The 17,929-nt window shown below is 43.5% G+C and overlaps 1 protein-coding gene across 2 annotated transcripts in view; it reads right to left on the bottom strand.

Moving 5' to 3' along the window:
- The window catches only part of ACVR1 (activin A receptor type 1), a 105,811-nt gene that overhangs the window by 33,227 nt on the left and 54,655 nt on the right, over positions 1–17,929 (bottom strand). For both annotated transcript variants that reach the window (XM_075000808.1, XM_075000809.1), the window contains exons 3-5: positions 14,401–14,664; positions 13,685–13,902; positions 4,032–4,131 (exon numbers count right to left, since the gene is read on the bottom strand). In XM_075000808.1, the coding sequence (XP_074856909.1) occupies positions 4,032–4,131; positions 13,685–13,902; positions 14,401–14,664 (582 nt within the window). The remainder of the gene's footprint in view (positions 1–4,031; positions 4,132–13,684; positions 13,903–14,400; positions 14,665–17,929) is intronic.

Genomic DNA, 17,929 nt, shown 5'->3' with positions numbered 1-17,929 from the left:
GCTCAGGAAAGATGACAAACAATCAGGTCCCTCTTAGGATTTATGGGTGCTAGGCAGGATTACAGAATGGTGCCCCACTGGCCCCCATGCATTGGGGGAGCAGAACCCCCGGACAAAACCTGCGCAGAGAATGGATTGCTCCATGCCACCCTGCCCACTCACCTGCCCCACAGGCACAGTCACTGAACAAGTCCCTCGGAGTCTGAGAGGAGAGGGAGGCAGGCCAGGGAAGCAGAGCAAACTCATCCTGACTCTCAGTCACGCTCCCCTCCCTCCTGGCCCAGCTCGGCTCCTCCACCCACCGCCAGCTGATTTCTGCAGGGGTGGTGCTGCTCACACCTGGCTTGTGCCACCAGGGAGGGAACAAACTGGCCAGCAGCAAACACAGCCAGACCTGCTCCCCTCCTGTGCCCCTAGTCCCGGCACCTCAGCATCCACATGGGGAAGCCGACCTTGAAGCAGCTGGCACTACTGCTCACTCCCCTTCATACTGCTGCTTCTCCTCTGCCCCACAGAGTAGTGACTTCAATGATCTAAATAAGCTGGCCTCAATTTCAGTGCAGTGCAACCTGTTGTCTCCGATATGCACAGAAGCCAACATTCAAGGTGGTTTTTGCACACGATTCCCCAACAGGTGTAATCAAGTGTAAAGGACACCGAAGAGCAGTGCTGTCACACAGAAGGGATTTCCTGCCCAGAGCTTTCCCTAGCAGTGTGTAGGCTCCCTAGCTAAACGCTGCCAACTTGAACTAACTTAAGAACAGGTTCAGTTCCAAGCGCACATACAGGACATGACTATCTACAGACCTGGGGTCATGTGTTTCAATGGGTGTCCTAACACTCCTGCATCATACAAATTCGAAGAAAACATCACATGTGGTTCCAGTGTAAGTGTGAATGTCCGTCACCATTTAATGCAGCCCATAAGAACCAAACAGCAGAGCTACCATTAAGGCTGGTCAACACACTTGTACTAATTTAACTGCTTTAACTGGGGTATGATCTTTTACTATTTTTGAAAAAAAAAAAAAAGGTAACTACCACTGTGACTGGTTCTCTGGAGCAGTGGTGGGTAATTGACAGCCTGGGGGTTCCTTCCAAGCTGTGGCTTGCCTGGGTCCAGCTTGTGAGACTCGGGGCTTTGCTGTCCCTACAATGGGAGTGCACCCTAGCATGCAGCCCCATGGTTCCCCTGCATGGCATCAGTGCCAGCTCCCCACTGAAGGAGAAAGGAGGGAGCCCAGAGATTCACAGGCCTGATCCAGCCTTCAGGCTCTGACTGACAGGTGTTGGGGGCGGGTAGTTAGAACTGCATATCTGGGATCAACTTAGTTCCCTAGTGTAGATCCAGCCTTAGGCAGCACACTGACAGGGAGGCCCAGCGCAGAGCCCAAGGCAACACCTTGCCCTAAGGCCCTGCCCTGCTGGCAAATGTCTCCTCAGCAATAGTTCATGACAACAGTACAGAATTTGTAAGTAAACAAGCTCTAGGACCACTCTGAGGAGCCACAACTCAAATTTGTGGGGCTCCTCAAAATGAACAGACTGCACGGAGGGGCTGGGAGGCAGCTGTGTGTGTCTACTTCATTGTTTCTTAAACGATAGTCTGAACAATTCACAGGTGTGCTAGGAGTGTTTGGAAAAATAATTCAAAGTAGATATTTTCTGTTATTAAAACCATATACTCCATTTCCTTCTTCATTGCTGTGATACCTGATGAATTACTTCATCTGGCTTTCACCGTACATGTTGTAGTTTGGGTTTTTTTGGTCTGACTTCTTTGGGAGGGGCAAGGGGAATTTTCATGGGTGGTTTGTACAAAATGTATGATTGTTTGGTCTTCCATGGTCTCAAAAAGTTTAAGCAACAATGGTCGATTTGATCACAGGCATTCAGCGTTTGTGCCTTAGGTCTGGTCACAAGGTTCAGAAGTTAGTTTTTAAGTCTCAGAAAGGCTGTTGTAAAATTAGGGTTTTAGAAGATGGAACACATGATAATGGCACAACATGTTTTGCACTGGGCTAGAGAGACAAGGTGGGTGAGGTAAAAATTTTATTTGACCACCTTCTGTTACTGAGAGAGATAAGCTCTCCAGATACACAGATATCTGAAAGGCTCTGTGCAACTCCAAACCTGGTCTCTCACCAAAATAACTTGGCCCAGCAACACATTACCTCACCTACCTTACCTCTGACACCCTACATGGTTACAACTACATGCCACTAAACTGGGCTGGGAAGTAGGGCCTCCGTATGTCAGATTTTCAGATCTGAGTTTGAAATTTCTGTCTTTTGGACAAGTGTCACATTAAACCAGATGATTTACATTCATACTTCCTAGGGGAAGAGTAAGACTCACACTCCCTTTGAGCCAACAGGTATTATTTGTTGTAGTCTTTAGGCAAGAGACAAATACTTAAAAATCTAGCTGAACATTAACTAGCATTAAACACAGTACAAATGTAGAGCGATCACTCATCAGCAACATTTAACCTAACTCTGCTCCTTTCTGGAAATAGCTCAAAACATGCTATCTCCTGTACATGAGAAATATGCCTTAAATCCAGATGAACAAACTAGTCTAAGGCCAGGTCTATGTCAAGAGGAAAAACTGATCTTAGATATGCAAATGCAGCTACGATAATTGTGCAGCTGTAGTCAACACATCTAAAATTGATTTTTGCTGCCCAGCTACACAGTGGGAGATCAACAGGAGAAACTCCCATCAGTTTCCCTTAATCCTCATGACTGCCAGGAGCACAAGAGTTGACAAGATGCCATGATAGTTCAATTCAGACCATCCCACTAGGCATGAAATACTGAATCCCAGAAGACTGACCACCAGTGGGTCCATCTTCTCTTAATGTAGAAGTACCCTAATACAAAGTGACAAATTCATATACATCTATATCAGACAGTAAATTGCAACCCAGCACACACAGTCTTTAGAGTTGACTTCAATCTTTACTATAGGAATATTCAAATTCAAAACTTTCAGGGACGCATGGTAAAATTTCTCAACTGTCATATATTCAATAAAGATGGAGTAAACAAAGAGACTGCAGAATATGGACGTGAACACTAGCATTTCCAGGTTTAGCTCTGCATTTTCTAATTTTTGAACACTGACTTCTCAACCCTCATTCCACAAAATAAATGGATTTTTTAAAAAAAAAAATTAAATTTTAAAAAGCCTATTGAGCTTCTGGGCTCAATATCACTAACATTTGCTGTTTATGTCTAGGTCTCTATAATTCAGATGACTGAAAGGTTTAAAATGGAATACCTCCCAGAGTTAGTAGTATTCTACTCGACATCTAAACAGTTTCAAGCATATGTCCATAGTTTTTAAAATGGATTTAAAATTATTTTGTCTTCTAATGTACCTTATTTGTATCATTTTACTGATCATTTTGGAAGTTAAATTTGATGGAAAGGAGAAAGCTCTTTAGCTACTAGAGCTCTGCAGATATTTGACACAGAACAGGAGCCAGCAACTTACGGCACAGGTGCCAAGAGCAGCATGTGAACCTATTTTCATCGTCACATGAGGCAGGAGCTCAGCCCTGCCCTTCTTCCCCCATGCACCTGGGAGCTTGCTCAAAGCCATGCTGCCTGTGGATTAACAAAAGACCAGCTAATGGTACCACAACCTAAACAGTAACGCTCTGCATCTTAATTTATTAATGAAGCTGTTGTAAGTAGGACTATTAGTGACTTTTAAAAGTATCACCAACACTCAGACTGTACACAGAGGAAAAAAAAAAGGGCAAATTTCAGCACTTTGCCTCAGATTACTGACCCTTCCGAAGGAGTACAGCCTGTGCAAAAAGGTGAAAGCATTTTTCATCAGACTGTCCCAAAAAAGCCCTCCATCCACAGGCAGAGGTATGAAAAATTTCATGTAAGCTACTGGAAAACATTTGGAGTACTGAGAAGGGAAACAGGCTGTAAGAATGGAAGCTGAAGCTCAACCGTGAATAGTGCATGGGGAACCAGGAGTTTAAATATATAAACAAGACCTTTACTAACCTACGCACTCTAAGAGTGTAATCTGACGAGCCACTGTTCTTTGTACCAGGAATGGAAGACCAGAGCCACTTCCAGATGTACAGGAATGGTCCAGTAAGTCCTATTTAAATGGGAGAAGGAGAGCAAACATTTGAGAAAAGTGTTAGCTAGAATGCATAGACTTTTTTTCATCCAAATACATAAATGTTGTACGTGTTCCCACTCTTTCACATAATGTTGATCAGCTTCAGCATTATTAACCAGCTTAAGGCTTTGGCAACTGAGTAACAAAGCTGAGAAAAGTTCCACCAGTGTTTACACTGCCTGACTTTTACTGACACAGTGTCAGCATAGCCTAAAACCATGTAGTGCAGACAAAGCCTGAAGCTAGATTACCACAAAGACTACAATGTGCTATTCATGGTGCAGACAGACACCCTGATCTGAGGAGTCTACAGTTTTAGACCACAAGCTATAAAAAGAGGGTGGGGGGAAGGGAGACACAAGCTTTTTTCCATTCCAACCAGCTGCCAGACAATACAAAAGGAAAAAACCTTCAAGTCTGCTCCTACTTCTTAGTTAGCAATTGTACCTGCCACAACACTATTTTCCTCCAAATGTGTTTTGTTTTTGTGACTTTTTTTTTCTGTGGGGGGGGGGCAGGGGGAAGGGTTGTGCAATGAAAAATGTGGCTGATATTTATTACTCCTCTTACTGCCGAAAGTAGTTTGCTATATGCTGGCTAGTCTGTTATGAAATTCTACCTAAAATTATCTTATCATTCTGCTCTTCCTTTGCATATTTAGTGCTCCCTCATATCTACACTTGTCACTGTCTCACATGACCTCATATCCTACTTTCCTCCTTGCGTTAGAACTTCCTACTCCACACAGGAGGACTTCCTTCCCAAGGATATACGCTTCATTTGTCTGACCTTTCCACATGCATGGGAGATACTGTTATTAATGAGCTCAGTTTTAGCCATATGGACCGTTAGCTGTTGGCTACAAGATATGAGAGAGAGAGAGACTGAAGGGGCCAGGTTTGAAGTAGAGAGAGAAATTTGTGAGTTGTCACCACACGGAAGTGAAGAACAGTCTTTGGAAGTGGGTCTATGTGCCTAGGGAAAGTCTTCATGTTATCCATAAAAAAAGTTATCCCTTGTATTTCTCCTCCTGCACTGGGAGTGCAGTCTAGTAGGTTAGAGGGTGGGAGGGCTGGTGGCCAGGACTCCTGGGTTCTCCCTGCAGTTCTGGGAGTACACTGGTGTCTAGTGGTAATTTCTCAAGCACTATAATTACTTCAAGACTCAGTATGGAATCCCAGAAGGCATTGGTGTCTAGCGGTTAACATGCTGGAACGAACCACATGGACCACTATCTTCAGAAAGAAGAGACAATGGGATCTCTTGATGCCCTGAAGTGCATTGGTGTCTAGTGGTTAGTGTGGGGGAAGGAGCCATGACCCTGTCAGTAGTAGCAGTGGCTCAAGAAGGGATGTTAAAAGATAGACAAGCTGAGGAAAGATGACCCTTGAGACTGTCTGTTCGCCCCACTAAAGAATTAAGGGATTCACTTGCCTTTTCTGGTGTGTGAGAGAGGGAAGGAAGAGTGGCCACAAACTCCATTCCTTCACAGGAAGCCATCCCATGAGCCACATGCTTTGGGAGTGAAGCGTGGCCCTTCAGGGACAGCACAGCAAAACTGTCTTTAACCAAAGAACCTCTCGGGTTGGGGTTACTTTTTCAAAAGCAACAGAAGACGACACCGCTCTTTAGAGGATATCCAAAGCAGCACAGTTCCAGCAGGGATCGCTTAAAATGCAATAGCCACCTGCTGCTTGTGGGGGGTGAGCCCCGTAAAACGTACAGTGCACAAAACAAAATTTCTCCACCTAACCTGCTAAATCTTGTGCAGGGAAAAAGCCCTCTCAGGCACTGAAACCCCATGCAGGACAGGGTATGCTGCTGTCTGCAAGCATGGTCTGAACAGCCAGCCAGTCAGCCACCTGCTACTTTGGGAAGGGCAGCCCTGTAACATGCACATTGTTAAATGCTGTAGCGTATCCTCTTTTTGGCTTAGCATGGTAACTACAGCATTTCTAGCTAGCCCTCAGAGGGAACCACAAAGGGTAAGCCCTCTCAAGCACTGAAGCCTCACACAGGGCCGTACACACCACTGTCTGAAGCACAGTCAGCACTGCCCAGCAGCCATATGGTGTGGGAGGCAGGCTAGCCCACCAGCCGCATGGCAGGTTGGGAGGGGCAGCCCTGTAAATTGTGAAGTGCAGAAAACAATTTTCTCAGTCTCTCCTGTTAAATCCTGTGCAGCAAAGAAGCCTTCTCAAGCCTTCTGAAACCCCATGCAGGGCAGAACATGCCACTGTCTGGAAGCATTACTGCACAGCCTGGAAGACAGGTGGTGGGGAGTGGGGGCTGGGGGCAGCCCTTGATTTTCACCTGGCACTGCTGAGCATCCCTGGGGTTTACTCAGCACAGATTCATCCACCCACACAGAATGGAGATCCTGAATCTCCTGAGAGCACCATGCTGGGGCTCTTTTGAAACCCTCAGAAATCATGGTTACATGCTCCTTAGGTCTGCTAGCCACACTGGCCAGAAAGAGAACAAATTCAAATTCATGGGCTTCCTGTTACCTACTTCTTGCACACCTGGAAAGTGGCAGAGATGAAAATGGCCAGAACAGACACATTTGGGGCACTGTGGGATAATAAAGTCCCAATAAAATACATTTAAAATAACGCTATTTCCACATTAGCATTAATTCGACCTTTTACGTTCAAACTTGATGTTACTTCACCTGGGAGGGGCAGGGCAAGAAAGTCAACCTTAGTGCCCCTTAAATAAATACTATATATAATGTGTATCAACCTAATGGTATTTGCAGTGAAGAACAGTCACATTGTAAAACTGAGTTAACTGCCTTAAAAATCAACTTTGTGCTCTAGTGTAGACAAAGCCTTAGTGTAGATGCAGTTATAACAGTACCACTCTTCCCACACTGGAATAAGCTATTCCAGTATAAACTCCTCCTTTCTATTATAAACTCTTTCATACCCAGCAGCCCTGGGACTGGGAGGTTGCTGGATATTCAAACATTCTGGCTTAGAGAGAGGTACACCTAGCAATGCATAACACTAAAGAAAAACAGGATTAGACAGTAATAAAAATGAATGCGAGTAATTTACCTACAACAGTAGTACTATACACTGTAAACATATTTGCTGTATTTGTAATTACTTTCATTATACTGTACCTATAGAAAACAACTACGATTTACTTATGGCTAAAATGCCGGTTACTGGAGAGTTTCAGATGACAAAATGCTGGATATGACAGTGTTTCCTGTAGTTAGTATAACTAAAGGCATGCAGGGAGAGGTGGTTACACCACTTTAACTGTAAGGTATAGTTTGAGCTATACAACTTGTGAGAGTAGATAAGCCTAGCTTTCTAGTCAAGCTCTAAAACAGAGGCAGGCAAGATCCACCCTGTGGACAGCATCCACCCCACAGCTCACCCTGTGAGGACCTTCAGGCATGGAGCAGCCCCAGAGCACAAAGTGGCAGTCTGCCTCATGTGGCTCTCTGGCTTCTGCCAATGAGAGCTGAAAGATATGCTGGAGGGGACAGCATGCAAAGCCTCTTCCCCTCCCCAGCACAGGGGAGACAGCCACACGGAGCAAGCAGCTAGCTGTTTTGAGGTGTCTGAGGCTACAGCAGGCTGGGGGCCTGCTTGAAGGTCCCTCTGGGCTACTGGCCAGGAGCCTGCCTACATAGGCACCTCCCACCTACAGCCTGCATCTGGAAGCTTAACCCCTGGCCCCAGTTCCCAACACCCTCCCAGACCCTGCACTCATCTTACACCTCTCCCCAGCTCCCTTACTACCCACCCCAGGACTGTACAAGCCCAGTTCCCAGGCACACTCTCCTCCTTCACCCAAACTCCCACTCAGATCTCTCACCCACTTCTGCACCCCAATAACCTACCACCAGCTCTTCCGTCCCAGACTTTGTACCCCCCTCCACTGAAATGTGTGGCCCTAGAGCACTTACCAAAACCTAGAAGTGCTCCCCATCAAAACAATTATTGCCCCCCTTTGCTCTAGAACAAAGCTGGTCTAGAACAGCTCAACAAAACCATCGTTATTCAACAAAACACCCAATCACCCACTGAAAGCCTATTGATTTTAATGGAATTTAAGCATGTGTTTAATTACTTCACTCAGCTGGAGTCAAAGAAAGAAGGGAAGTTCTTCTTGCATTTTAAAAAGGCAAGATCTGTTGGGTTACTGAAACTCTATGAGTATTCCACAGGGTGGCAGCACCTAAACACTCCAAACAAACTTTTAATACTCGTTTTCAGAGTAAACAACTGTTTAAAAAAATGGGGAGGGATGCAGCAGGGAGATTGCACTTTTTGGGTTGGAATGATTAGATCAGTAGTTCTCCGAGATGCAGATTCACAAAGGGGGTTGCAATTGCATTTGAGTGAGTTGGATAGGGGTAGTGTTAGAACTGCCAGGGCCCCAGGCCAAAGCCTAAGAACTTCAGTCCTGGACAACGGGACTTCTGCTCTAAGTCCCCCACCTAGCATTGTACCCATTGGGCTTCAGCTCTGCCTCTTAAGCCTTCCCCACCCCCCCCCCGGCCAACTCCCTCCCGCCTAGGCTGTGGGTATGGGGCAGGTTCAAGCTTCAGCTCCCCCACCCGGGGCTGTGCAGTAATTTTTGTCATCAGAAGAAAGTTGTGGTGCAATGAAGTTTGAGAACCCCTAGATTAATTTTAGGTGTCCATAAGTGTTGGCTTTAATACAAGAAAATGTCTACAACAGTAGAAATTTACATATAGGGAAAGGGGAAAAAAAGCTGCTTGAGAGTTTGAATCAAGACATTTAGATTTTCAAAGGAGGCTTATTACAAATGAATGGTAAAGGTACATATGATTTGTTGATTTAAGGATTTACATTGTATATTTGGACATTTGATGTTGAAAATCTGTGCTTTAGCATTTCATCAAAGCTTAAAAAAACGGACTCAGCATCCTCAAATCAGTTTCTGGCCCTCCCCAATAACTTATGAATTTACAGTCTATACAAGTCTAACACATGCTTAAAATGAACACCACTTTAAATTATTAAAGAGTTGTGCCCAACTTTATATATAAACACAAGAAAGCTGAATAAAGAGTACACAGGGCAACTTTCACACTGGCATTTAACTTTGACATTCATTTAATACAGGAAATTACAGCCACAAAACCTAAAATGTCAAAACAACAATTTGATCGCATGGAGCCATGCTGGCCCCCATATGGGTCGTGCAAGATTGGAATCAGCTGATCCACTGTTATACCACTTAACTGATAACTGGTTGTAATAGGAGACTATTACCTTTTATGTGGACCTGCCATTAGGGAGAGGGAAACTGTTAGGCAGTATGTTTCAACAACACCTATTTGTGAGACAACTGAATATGGAGACTCAGAGTTTAATTCTAGGTTCTTTATGACAGAGCTCTCTACAGTAACAGAACTTTCTGCCTTTTACCCCCTCCCACTCCAGAACACCGCTCTGTCACTGTTCCCCCCTCTTCACCACAGGTCTTATATCCTGCCTCATTGACGCCTTCTTCCCGTTTGCTCCTATGCCCATTTCCCATGTCAAGTTCTAACCCTGCCACTAGAGCCCTGCATCTCTTCTCCCTTCCTGCTTCCTTTGCTGCTTCCTCCTCTACACAACCTGGAGTAGCCAGGAGCAGGAGGCAATGAGCACAGAGTGTTTGCTTTCAGTTCCTGATCACAGCCAGCATCCTCTATCCTCCACTGTGACAAGAAACAGCTGCAGGGAGAGTCCTGGCTCAGCACTGGGATGGAGAACACAGTCACACAGTGAGGATGATGCACAGTCCGGAGGAAGGACTGTACATGAGCAGATAAAGTCTTCAATGAGCTTCTCTCTCAGCTCTAAACAAATCTCCATGGGGCATGCCCAACTAGGTTTTTTAGAATTTGGTTAAGTTTTTGTGAGGGTGGCAAAGGACACGTTCCTGACATCAGGGTCATGCATCCCTTTGCCAAACGCAAGTCCAGCGCAGTGGGCCACAGCAGCCTCCAGCTCACTGGGTTGCCACCTATGGCTTCTGGACCCCTTTATCTATCCTCTTCCCCATGCACCTCTCATAAGCACTGGGAGCCCTGGAACAGAGACTGAGCACAAAGCAGGGGATTTATGCTATTCCAAGAGTGCTGCAGGAGGGGGTGGTGGTATTAGGAAGTGCAGGGCTCCATGGCCTGAGAAGCACGTGGGGGGGGGGGAAGCCAAACAGGGGTCTGCAGACCCCAAATGGAGCCTCAGTGGGTCACAGATTACCTACCACTAGGCAAAAAAAACTCTTATATGCAAAAGTGGCTGAACCCTTTTACCTGACACTTCAACCCAAAACTTCAGCCTAAAACCCACAGCCACCACAAACTCAGTCCAAACCATTTAATTCTGATAGGAAGTTGAAAAGTGAAGCTAGGGCTGGATAATGGAGAACTGTTAGCAACCTCAACTATCAGGAATGCTCAAAACTAATTTTTGGGAGTTAGAGAAGACAAGACTGTCAACAGGTTGAGTGACAAATATTTATTTAACATTAAACTTCTCAGTACTTAAAAAAAAAAAAAAAAGGGGAGGTGATGAAAGCTTACACTGTCAATTCAATAATGAATAAAGAAGATTCCAATATGTTGTTAAAACCATACTACTGTGTTAAAATGCCATTATCTATTTTTGTCTATTCTAAAATCAAGTTCATAAAAACTTTATGAAGTGGAAAAAAAAATCAACATTATTGAACTTGTACTTTTCTTAGAAGAGACAATGGAGGAGGAAGATGTATGATCCTCATTCTAATATTTCATAAGCACTAAATTTCACTTTAAGGTTTCAACCAGAAAACTCTGAAGCCTCATTTTGCCAAACAAGATTAAGTAGTTCTCAGAACAAGATAATCTGAGAATGACAAGAGTGTCTGTAAAACAAGTAGTGCCCTTGAGCCAAACTGTGAATTAACTCTTCCCCTCCCCCACCCCCAATTCTGAAATAAAGTAAAATGTTATCTGCAGCAAATAACTATAAAAAACAAGATTTCAAAGATGCACTGCTTTCTTCGTTCAAGAAGCTAAGTGCAATAAGTACAAGCTATACTATGAGAACTGATCCTAAATGTGAACAGCCTGAAATTACAATGCACAAGAGCTTTCTCCTCTTCGAGTGCTTAAACCTGAAACATGAAAAATGAATTATAGTTGAAATGAACTCTCGTAAGTTGACATGGAAATAATTTTACACATCAACTCTGCAAAAATCACATCAGATGCATGCAAAGTTTTATTCTCAAGGCATTCAACACCATATAATATTTAGATTGGAAGTAGCTTAAAGTTAGTAACTTCACCTCGCTCCTTTTAAAAGGAAGCATTGATGTATTCTAGTTTGCTGGAGGATCTGACCTGCTTTTACTTGAATGTTTCCAAGGGGTCCTAGAGGGTGGACTTGACTCTAAATATGACAACCTTCAACTCCATATTAATAGTTTGAGTCCTGCCCAAATTAGTAAGGCAGTCAGGCCCTTTGTGCTTGTGACTCCCCGCTAGGTCTTAACAGGTGTCCATATCAGAAAAACTATCATCACTGGCTGCCCAGAGAGAAGCAAACAAGCACAGAGAATGGCCACTAGACTCATTTCTTACCGAGCATACTGCTTGTGCCACACCTGTTCTACAGCCAGGCAAAAGTTTGTCTTGAGGATTTTAAGCTGCAGGACAGAAGGAGGACGAGCAGGGGCCCAAGCTTCGTGGGCCAGATCCAGGCAAGCAGCAGGTAAGCATGGGGATGGGGGGGAGAAAAGCAGTGCTGTGTGCTCTAGGGAAGCGTTGCCCACCCGCCCATCATTCCCACTGGCTGAATCATCTTCCACCCCCACCCCTCCTACACATACTGGAGCTGTGCCAAGTCAGTGGCCACACACAACCCCCTCCCTTGCAGATCCCGCATTCCCCAAACCCCTCCTACACCCTTCCTCACTCAGACCTTACCAACCCCCACCACCTGCTCCTGCACCTTCCCTCCCGCCCAGACCCCACCACAACCCTCTTCCCATAGACTCTTTTGCCCCCCGCTCCCCCGACATGGGGAGCCTACAATAATCTACTAGTCCCAGGCCCTAAGGCCCTAGGGTGGAACTTGGGGGTAAGAAGGTGAAAGTCTTATTTCTATTTCTCAGTTGGGGGCCAGATCTGTGAGGGTGCTGTCTGGATTTTGTTTGTGCTTCTCAATACCATGTGATCCCCAGCCCTGTTGTAGGAGCATCTCAAGATGTGCCACCCCAAGTAGGGATTTCCACACAGCAGTTCCCAAGCATCTGTGCTTTAACAAGCCCTCACAATTCCACCTATATGGCATCCACCAGCTTACAGGTAAAAAAGGCAAAAATCTGTGAAGCAGTCAAACACACACTTACTTGGTGGTGGGGGCATCTTTCCAAAAAACAAACACCCCACATACAACCAACCCTACATACAACAACATTTCTCTTCACCTGCAAAAGCCAGGGGCCCGTTTTCAGCTCCAGGGAGAAAGGCCAAACAGCATAGTCTCCCAAAACACAGAAAGGAAATAGATCAAAGTACACATTAAATATTAGTATCACATTGTTCTTCAGTGCTTGTTTCCTCTCTCACACTGCTCTAACCTTTCAAGCCCTTAAAATTGGGGTTGAAATGTAAGACTGAGGAAAAGTCATTTTCGTTTGCTTCCTTGTGACACACAGCCTTTTCCTAAAGCTCTCTTTTTCTGTGATTTTCCTTTGTATTTAGCTGAGATTCAATTGGAACAAATCTCATCTCACCACTTGTGCAGATTCTCAACCTCCAAGTTGGTGGTGTTTAATGTTTACAAAAAACAAAGAACTTTCGGAGTGAGGGTTTTGGGTTTTTTGTTTTGTTTTAATTTGTATAAAGAGGAGGCTGAGTGAACGTTGACAAAATGAACACAAAAGTAGAACTACAAATAGCCTGCTTAAAAAAAAAAACAAAAACAAAAACAAAAAAAACCACTCATTCCCATTTCAGGCACTTAGTTAAAAATTTCACTCATTCTCCAGTCACCCAGAAATTTTCAGCAAGTACAGGGGTGATAAGATGTGAAATTCTTAAACATGATTGTTGAGTCATTAAAAACATCCCACCCAAATGACCATTATACATCATAAATATAAATGAATACTTGTCTTTTTAATGTGAAGCTTAACTGTTTAACACAAGCTACTCCGTCACACCACATTTATACCAAAAGGTTTATTGGTATTGCTACACCAGTAAACCCTCCTGGTATAGATGCAGATTATTCCAACAAAAGAGTGCTTGTACCAGTTTGCTGTGCAAAATATACTACACCAGCCAAAGCTCTTCTATCGCAGTGTAACTGGATTTATACAAAGACTTTCGCTAGTATGGAAATATTGCCCCCATCTAGGCCTCCTTCCCAAAATAAACCTCCCTGACACTACTACACCAGTAGCAGTTTCTAGTGTAGGCTTGACAATTAAAAAAAAAAGCAATTTGAGACAGGAGATGTTAAGCAATGCCTATCATATACAAAAGATTACTTACTGCCAACGTACTGTCTCCAACATTTGATGCAATGAGTCCCTCAATTGTGCCATACTCAGCATCCCTAGCATTGAGCCTTTCCATGTGGTTTTGCTGTATTTTTCGTATGATCAGCACAGCTAACGCTGAAAATATTATCAGCACTATCACTGGAGCCAGTATAACAATGACTAGCATTTCCATGCTGTATCCCACAGAGTCTCCCTGGAGGGTTTGCCCTTGGTAAGAAAATGGGAAAGAGAAAGGAGGTTAAGAACCCCAACAGACAGTTTAATGACAAACAATATGCCAAAACTTTCATTTGTTGTTAACTAAACCGCAATATTGATCACAGAAGAGTCAAAGCTGCTTCACAGAGTTTACATTCATTGTCCACCACCACCAGTACCACCTCCAAAATCTTTTATGGCAATCCCATCCCTAGTGAAATCTGAGTTTTGGAAATTCAGAATCACAGCTTGCTTCAAATAGCTCTAACCAACTGCTGTGTAATTTAGTACCAAATATCCAGCAGCAAAATCAGAGAGACTCCGATCATGCACCTTGCAAACTCCACCCATACCAAGTCTCAGTCCTCCGATTCAACCAGCGAAAAACCTCAAGCCCAAACCTTAGGTTCTCAGTAGGCAAGAAGAATATTAGCAGGTAAACCCCAACTAGAGAGAAAAAACCCTGTTATTTTTATAAAAGTAACTATTTTAAAATTAACCTTTCACCTTTAGTAGGCAACTGTGCTGTGATATTCATGTTACACAAATATCCCTGACAGCACTCGACGGCTTGGTCAGGAGAAGGAGGTGTTTTGCATGTCATTTTCCCTTGTTCGTAGACTTGAAAGCAGCCTTTCTGGTAAACTTTAGTGCCATCATTTATGCTTAGGGAAGCGAAGCACTGCTGGCCTTGGCAGCGATCTCCATTCCCACAGGACATGCCTTCACACACACATTCGTAGTGGACCATGTTTAACTTCAGCTCATCATCTGCAGAAGGGGAGAATTGGGGAACATGATCATAAGCTCTTACTCAAGTACATGCAAAAGATAGTGCCTCCTGAATTAAACAATAGCTAAGTCGCTGACTGTTTAACAAGGAACAAGTCATTTGTATAGAAATTAATACTAGTCATACTAAGTGGGCCTTGAAGAGGTTAACAGACCCAATTCATTAAGATGCAGGTACAAAACTAGTTGCTCATAAATGGGCATTTCAAGTTTACAGCAACCCATCAGTGCACAAACACACCCTTTTTTAAATGCCCTACACACATTTTGCAACGTCTGTATGGGACGTACACATGCTTAGAGTCACAACTTCGTAGCTTTTAGACTTGGACTTCAAATGACCAGTGTATGAAGAGAAAGTGACTAAAGGGGTAAAGAAGAGGGGGGGCATTCGCAGCAGATTGAACGATGTCTCACTCTGCTTTCTTTCTTGCATTGTTTAGACAAACTTCCCCCTCACTTAAAGTGTGAGAGAAATCCTTATATGTTCAAGAATCTCATTAAAACAGTTACTGTGTAAACAAGGCGGCCTATGAGCTCATCCTTAGAGTCACTTCCCACAATTGCTCTTTAAAATGCCGTGGTGCCGGGGCGGGGGTAGGGTGGGGTGTTGAGAGGGAGAAGAGAGATGCTGCTTCGGTTCACTCCATGCATTGGCTGTCCAAGGAATGACAACAATCATGTCCACGTCGTCAAAAGAAAAAGAAAAAATACAGGAAGCCTCTGGGAAGAAGAATAGTAAGTGTTAATGAGAATTTCTTCCATTGTACTCCAGAGTTACTGTAACTACATTCAGAGAAATAAGTTATTAATTAGTTCTCCTTGTGAAAGCACCGCCAAGACCCTTTGTGATGAAGCAATGATGGAGGTGCTGCGGTGTTTTGGCATAATGCGTGTTGTACATCACGATGGGCAAGAATACCTATATAAAGAGAATTCTGGAGTGCTGGTGAAGAGCACACTTATTATGCTGCAGCCCATTGTTTAAATGAATGTGCATGTATATGTATGTTAATCCATTTCATACTTACATTCTGCTGCACCTATCACAGTGGTCTGCCAATGGAAAATAAGGAACTCTCAGGATTTTTTGGCACTGAAAACAAGTTAGGATTTCTGTTTTGCAGCACAAATGAGGAAGCCAGAGCTACTCCAAATTAAGAGTCTTCAAGTCAGAGTCCTTACGTAGGTACAAACACAAAAACATTCTTGCCCTGACAAGTGAACTACATTTATCATGTACGACACTTTAAAGAGAAGTTGGTAAGCAGATTTCTGGAATCACTATGGCATGGAATAAAATCTGGTCAGTAGAGTAAAACTTGACCTTAACCTCATCCTTGGCTTTCAGAGTCTGGTGATAATTCTACTATGCAAGAACCAAGCATTCACACATCACACTTGTCTGTCGTCATCTTAGCTTTGATCTGCCTAACTGCAGAGAATATAAACTGTATACCTGTGATCCTGGGGAGAATGTCATCACCAGGAGGCACTGTAAGCCCAAGATCAGCAGTGATTCAGTCCTTATGAGTAGTTCTTTAATTGCAGCCTCCTTTGGCCCAGAGCAGACACACAAGAACACCAGACTTCTGAGGTCACTGTTATACAAACAGTGGCCTGCCAGGACAAAGCTAGGTAGGAAGTCCATAGGTTGCTGTAAGAGCCATTTTAATTAATGAAAAAAGAAATAGCTGCTCTGCAGACTTATGGGAATTCCCTCTTTACACTTTAATAACACTGTCTGGTCACATTCATATAAGTGAGTCAGATCTTCTCGATATCTTGATTTATTCAGCACTGACATAATGAAAATCATGGCACAATGTATGTGATTTGCATCAAGACCAGACTAGTCTGGGTTTTCAGCAGACGTTTATAGCTGAGAAATAAATTTTGCATAAAATAGCCATCTTGTGTCTCATGGGAAACCTACAGTTTGCCTGGGACTACAGGAAACACAAAAGTGTCTATAAGGCTAATGTGTCCTATATGCACCATGGTTGCTTACCCTGTAGGTCCCCCAGTTTGGTGGTGGGCTATGAGACATACCACGTGATTGTATAGCAAACTGCCCAGGCATGTTCACCAATGGTTCTGCAGCCTCAAACTCTTTTTTTCCCCCCAGACCACACACACACCCCACCAGCAGCTTACTGCAAAGTGAAGAGGACCATGCCACAAAATTCTAAATTTAGCAAACCACCAGCTGAGAGAATACCCAACACCTCAACAAGGCCACAAAAGGACTCAAGATGACCTACACAACAAGTTAGATTCCATGAGCTGATGAAGTAAATCCAGAAGTATGGAGGTTGCTCACAAAAATGTGATATGGAGGAGGATGGGCAGCCGGGCATCATCAGCACTGAATTTCACTGGTTACATTTTATAATAGGGATGAAGAAGAGGGTATTTAAAAAAAAGACAATTCATCAGAGAAACTGATCTTGTCTGAATCTGGGATATCTAATATCAAATCAATGCTCTTGTAAGCATGAGACCTAAAAGTACATTAGTCTGAGTTCCAAAACCTTGCCTGTCTGCTAGATACCATCTATAGATAAGCCATACATGAGAGAAAAGGCAAGAAGTTGCTTCATATCTCAGCATCTTTCCCCTTTGGAAAGTTAAGGGTATCAGCCTATTGCTCTACATATCCCCAGCACTGCTCAGCTACTGAAAAGATCACGTCCTGTTTCATCCACTCAGAATTCAGGGATGTATTGCTTAAAATACACAAAAAGTATAAACAGCACCTCCACCCAGCCAAAAACTACTCGAGGAATGGAATGTAGTCAGAACACTGTACCTGCAGCACTTAAGCAAAGTATGAGGCAAGAAGCCACATTAAAAATAAATTTCCATTACCCAACAATCTTCATTCACATACATGCAACTAAGTGACATAAAAAAATTGCATTTATAGTCCACATACTTTATAATGTGCCTGCAAAAATCTATACCTTTAAATGTGCAATAGGCTTGCAGTGAGCTCAGACTTGTTTGCAGGATATAATTTTCTTATGTACAGTATACTGTTGCATTGTATTACAAATTAGAGATAGAATTGTCAAACTAACCCATTTGTTTCATCCAATTTCATAAGTTTAGCATGTAAGTGATGATTCACAGACATCCCTGTTGTTAGTGTGAATTAAAAACCCATTCATATGGAACAAAAACCAGGATATTCAAATATTCAGACTGATAGAAAGATATTTCTATTTCTTTTAATCTATTG

Source organism: Carettochelys insculpta, chromosome 8 (assembly GCF_033958435.1).
Source record: "Carettochelys insculpta isolate YL-2023 chromosome 8, ASM3395843v1, whole genome shotgun sequence".
Lineage (NCBI taxonomy): Eukaryota > Metazoa > Chordata > Testudines > Carettochelyidae > Carettochelys > Carettochelys insculpta.
Note: the sequence above shows the minus strand (reverse complement) of the source record. Positions and strands in the feature narration are given on the sequence as shown.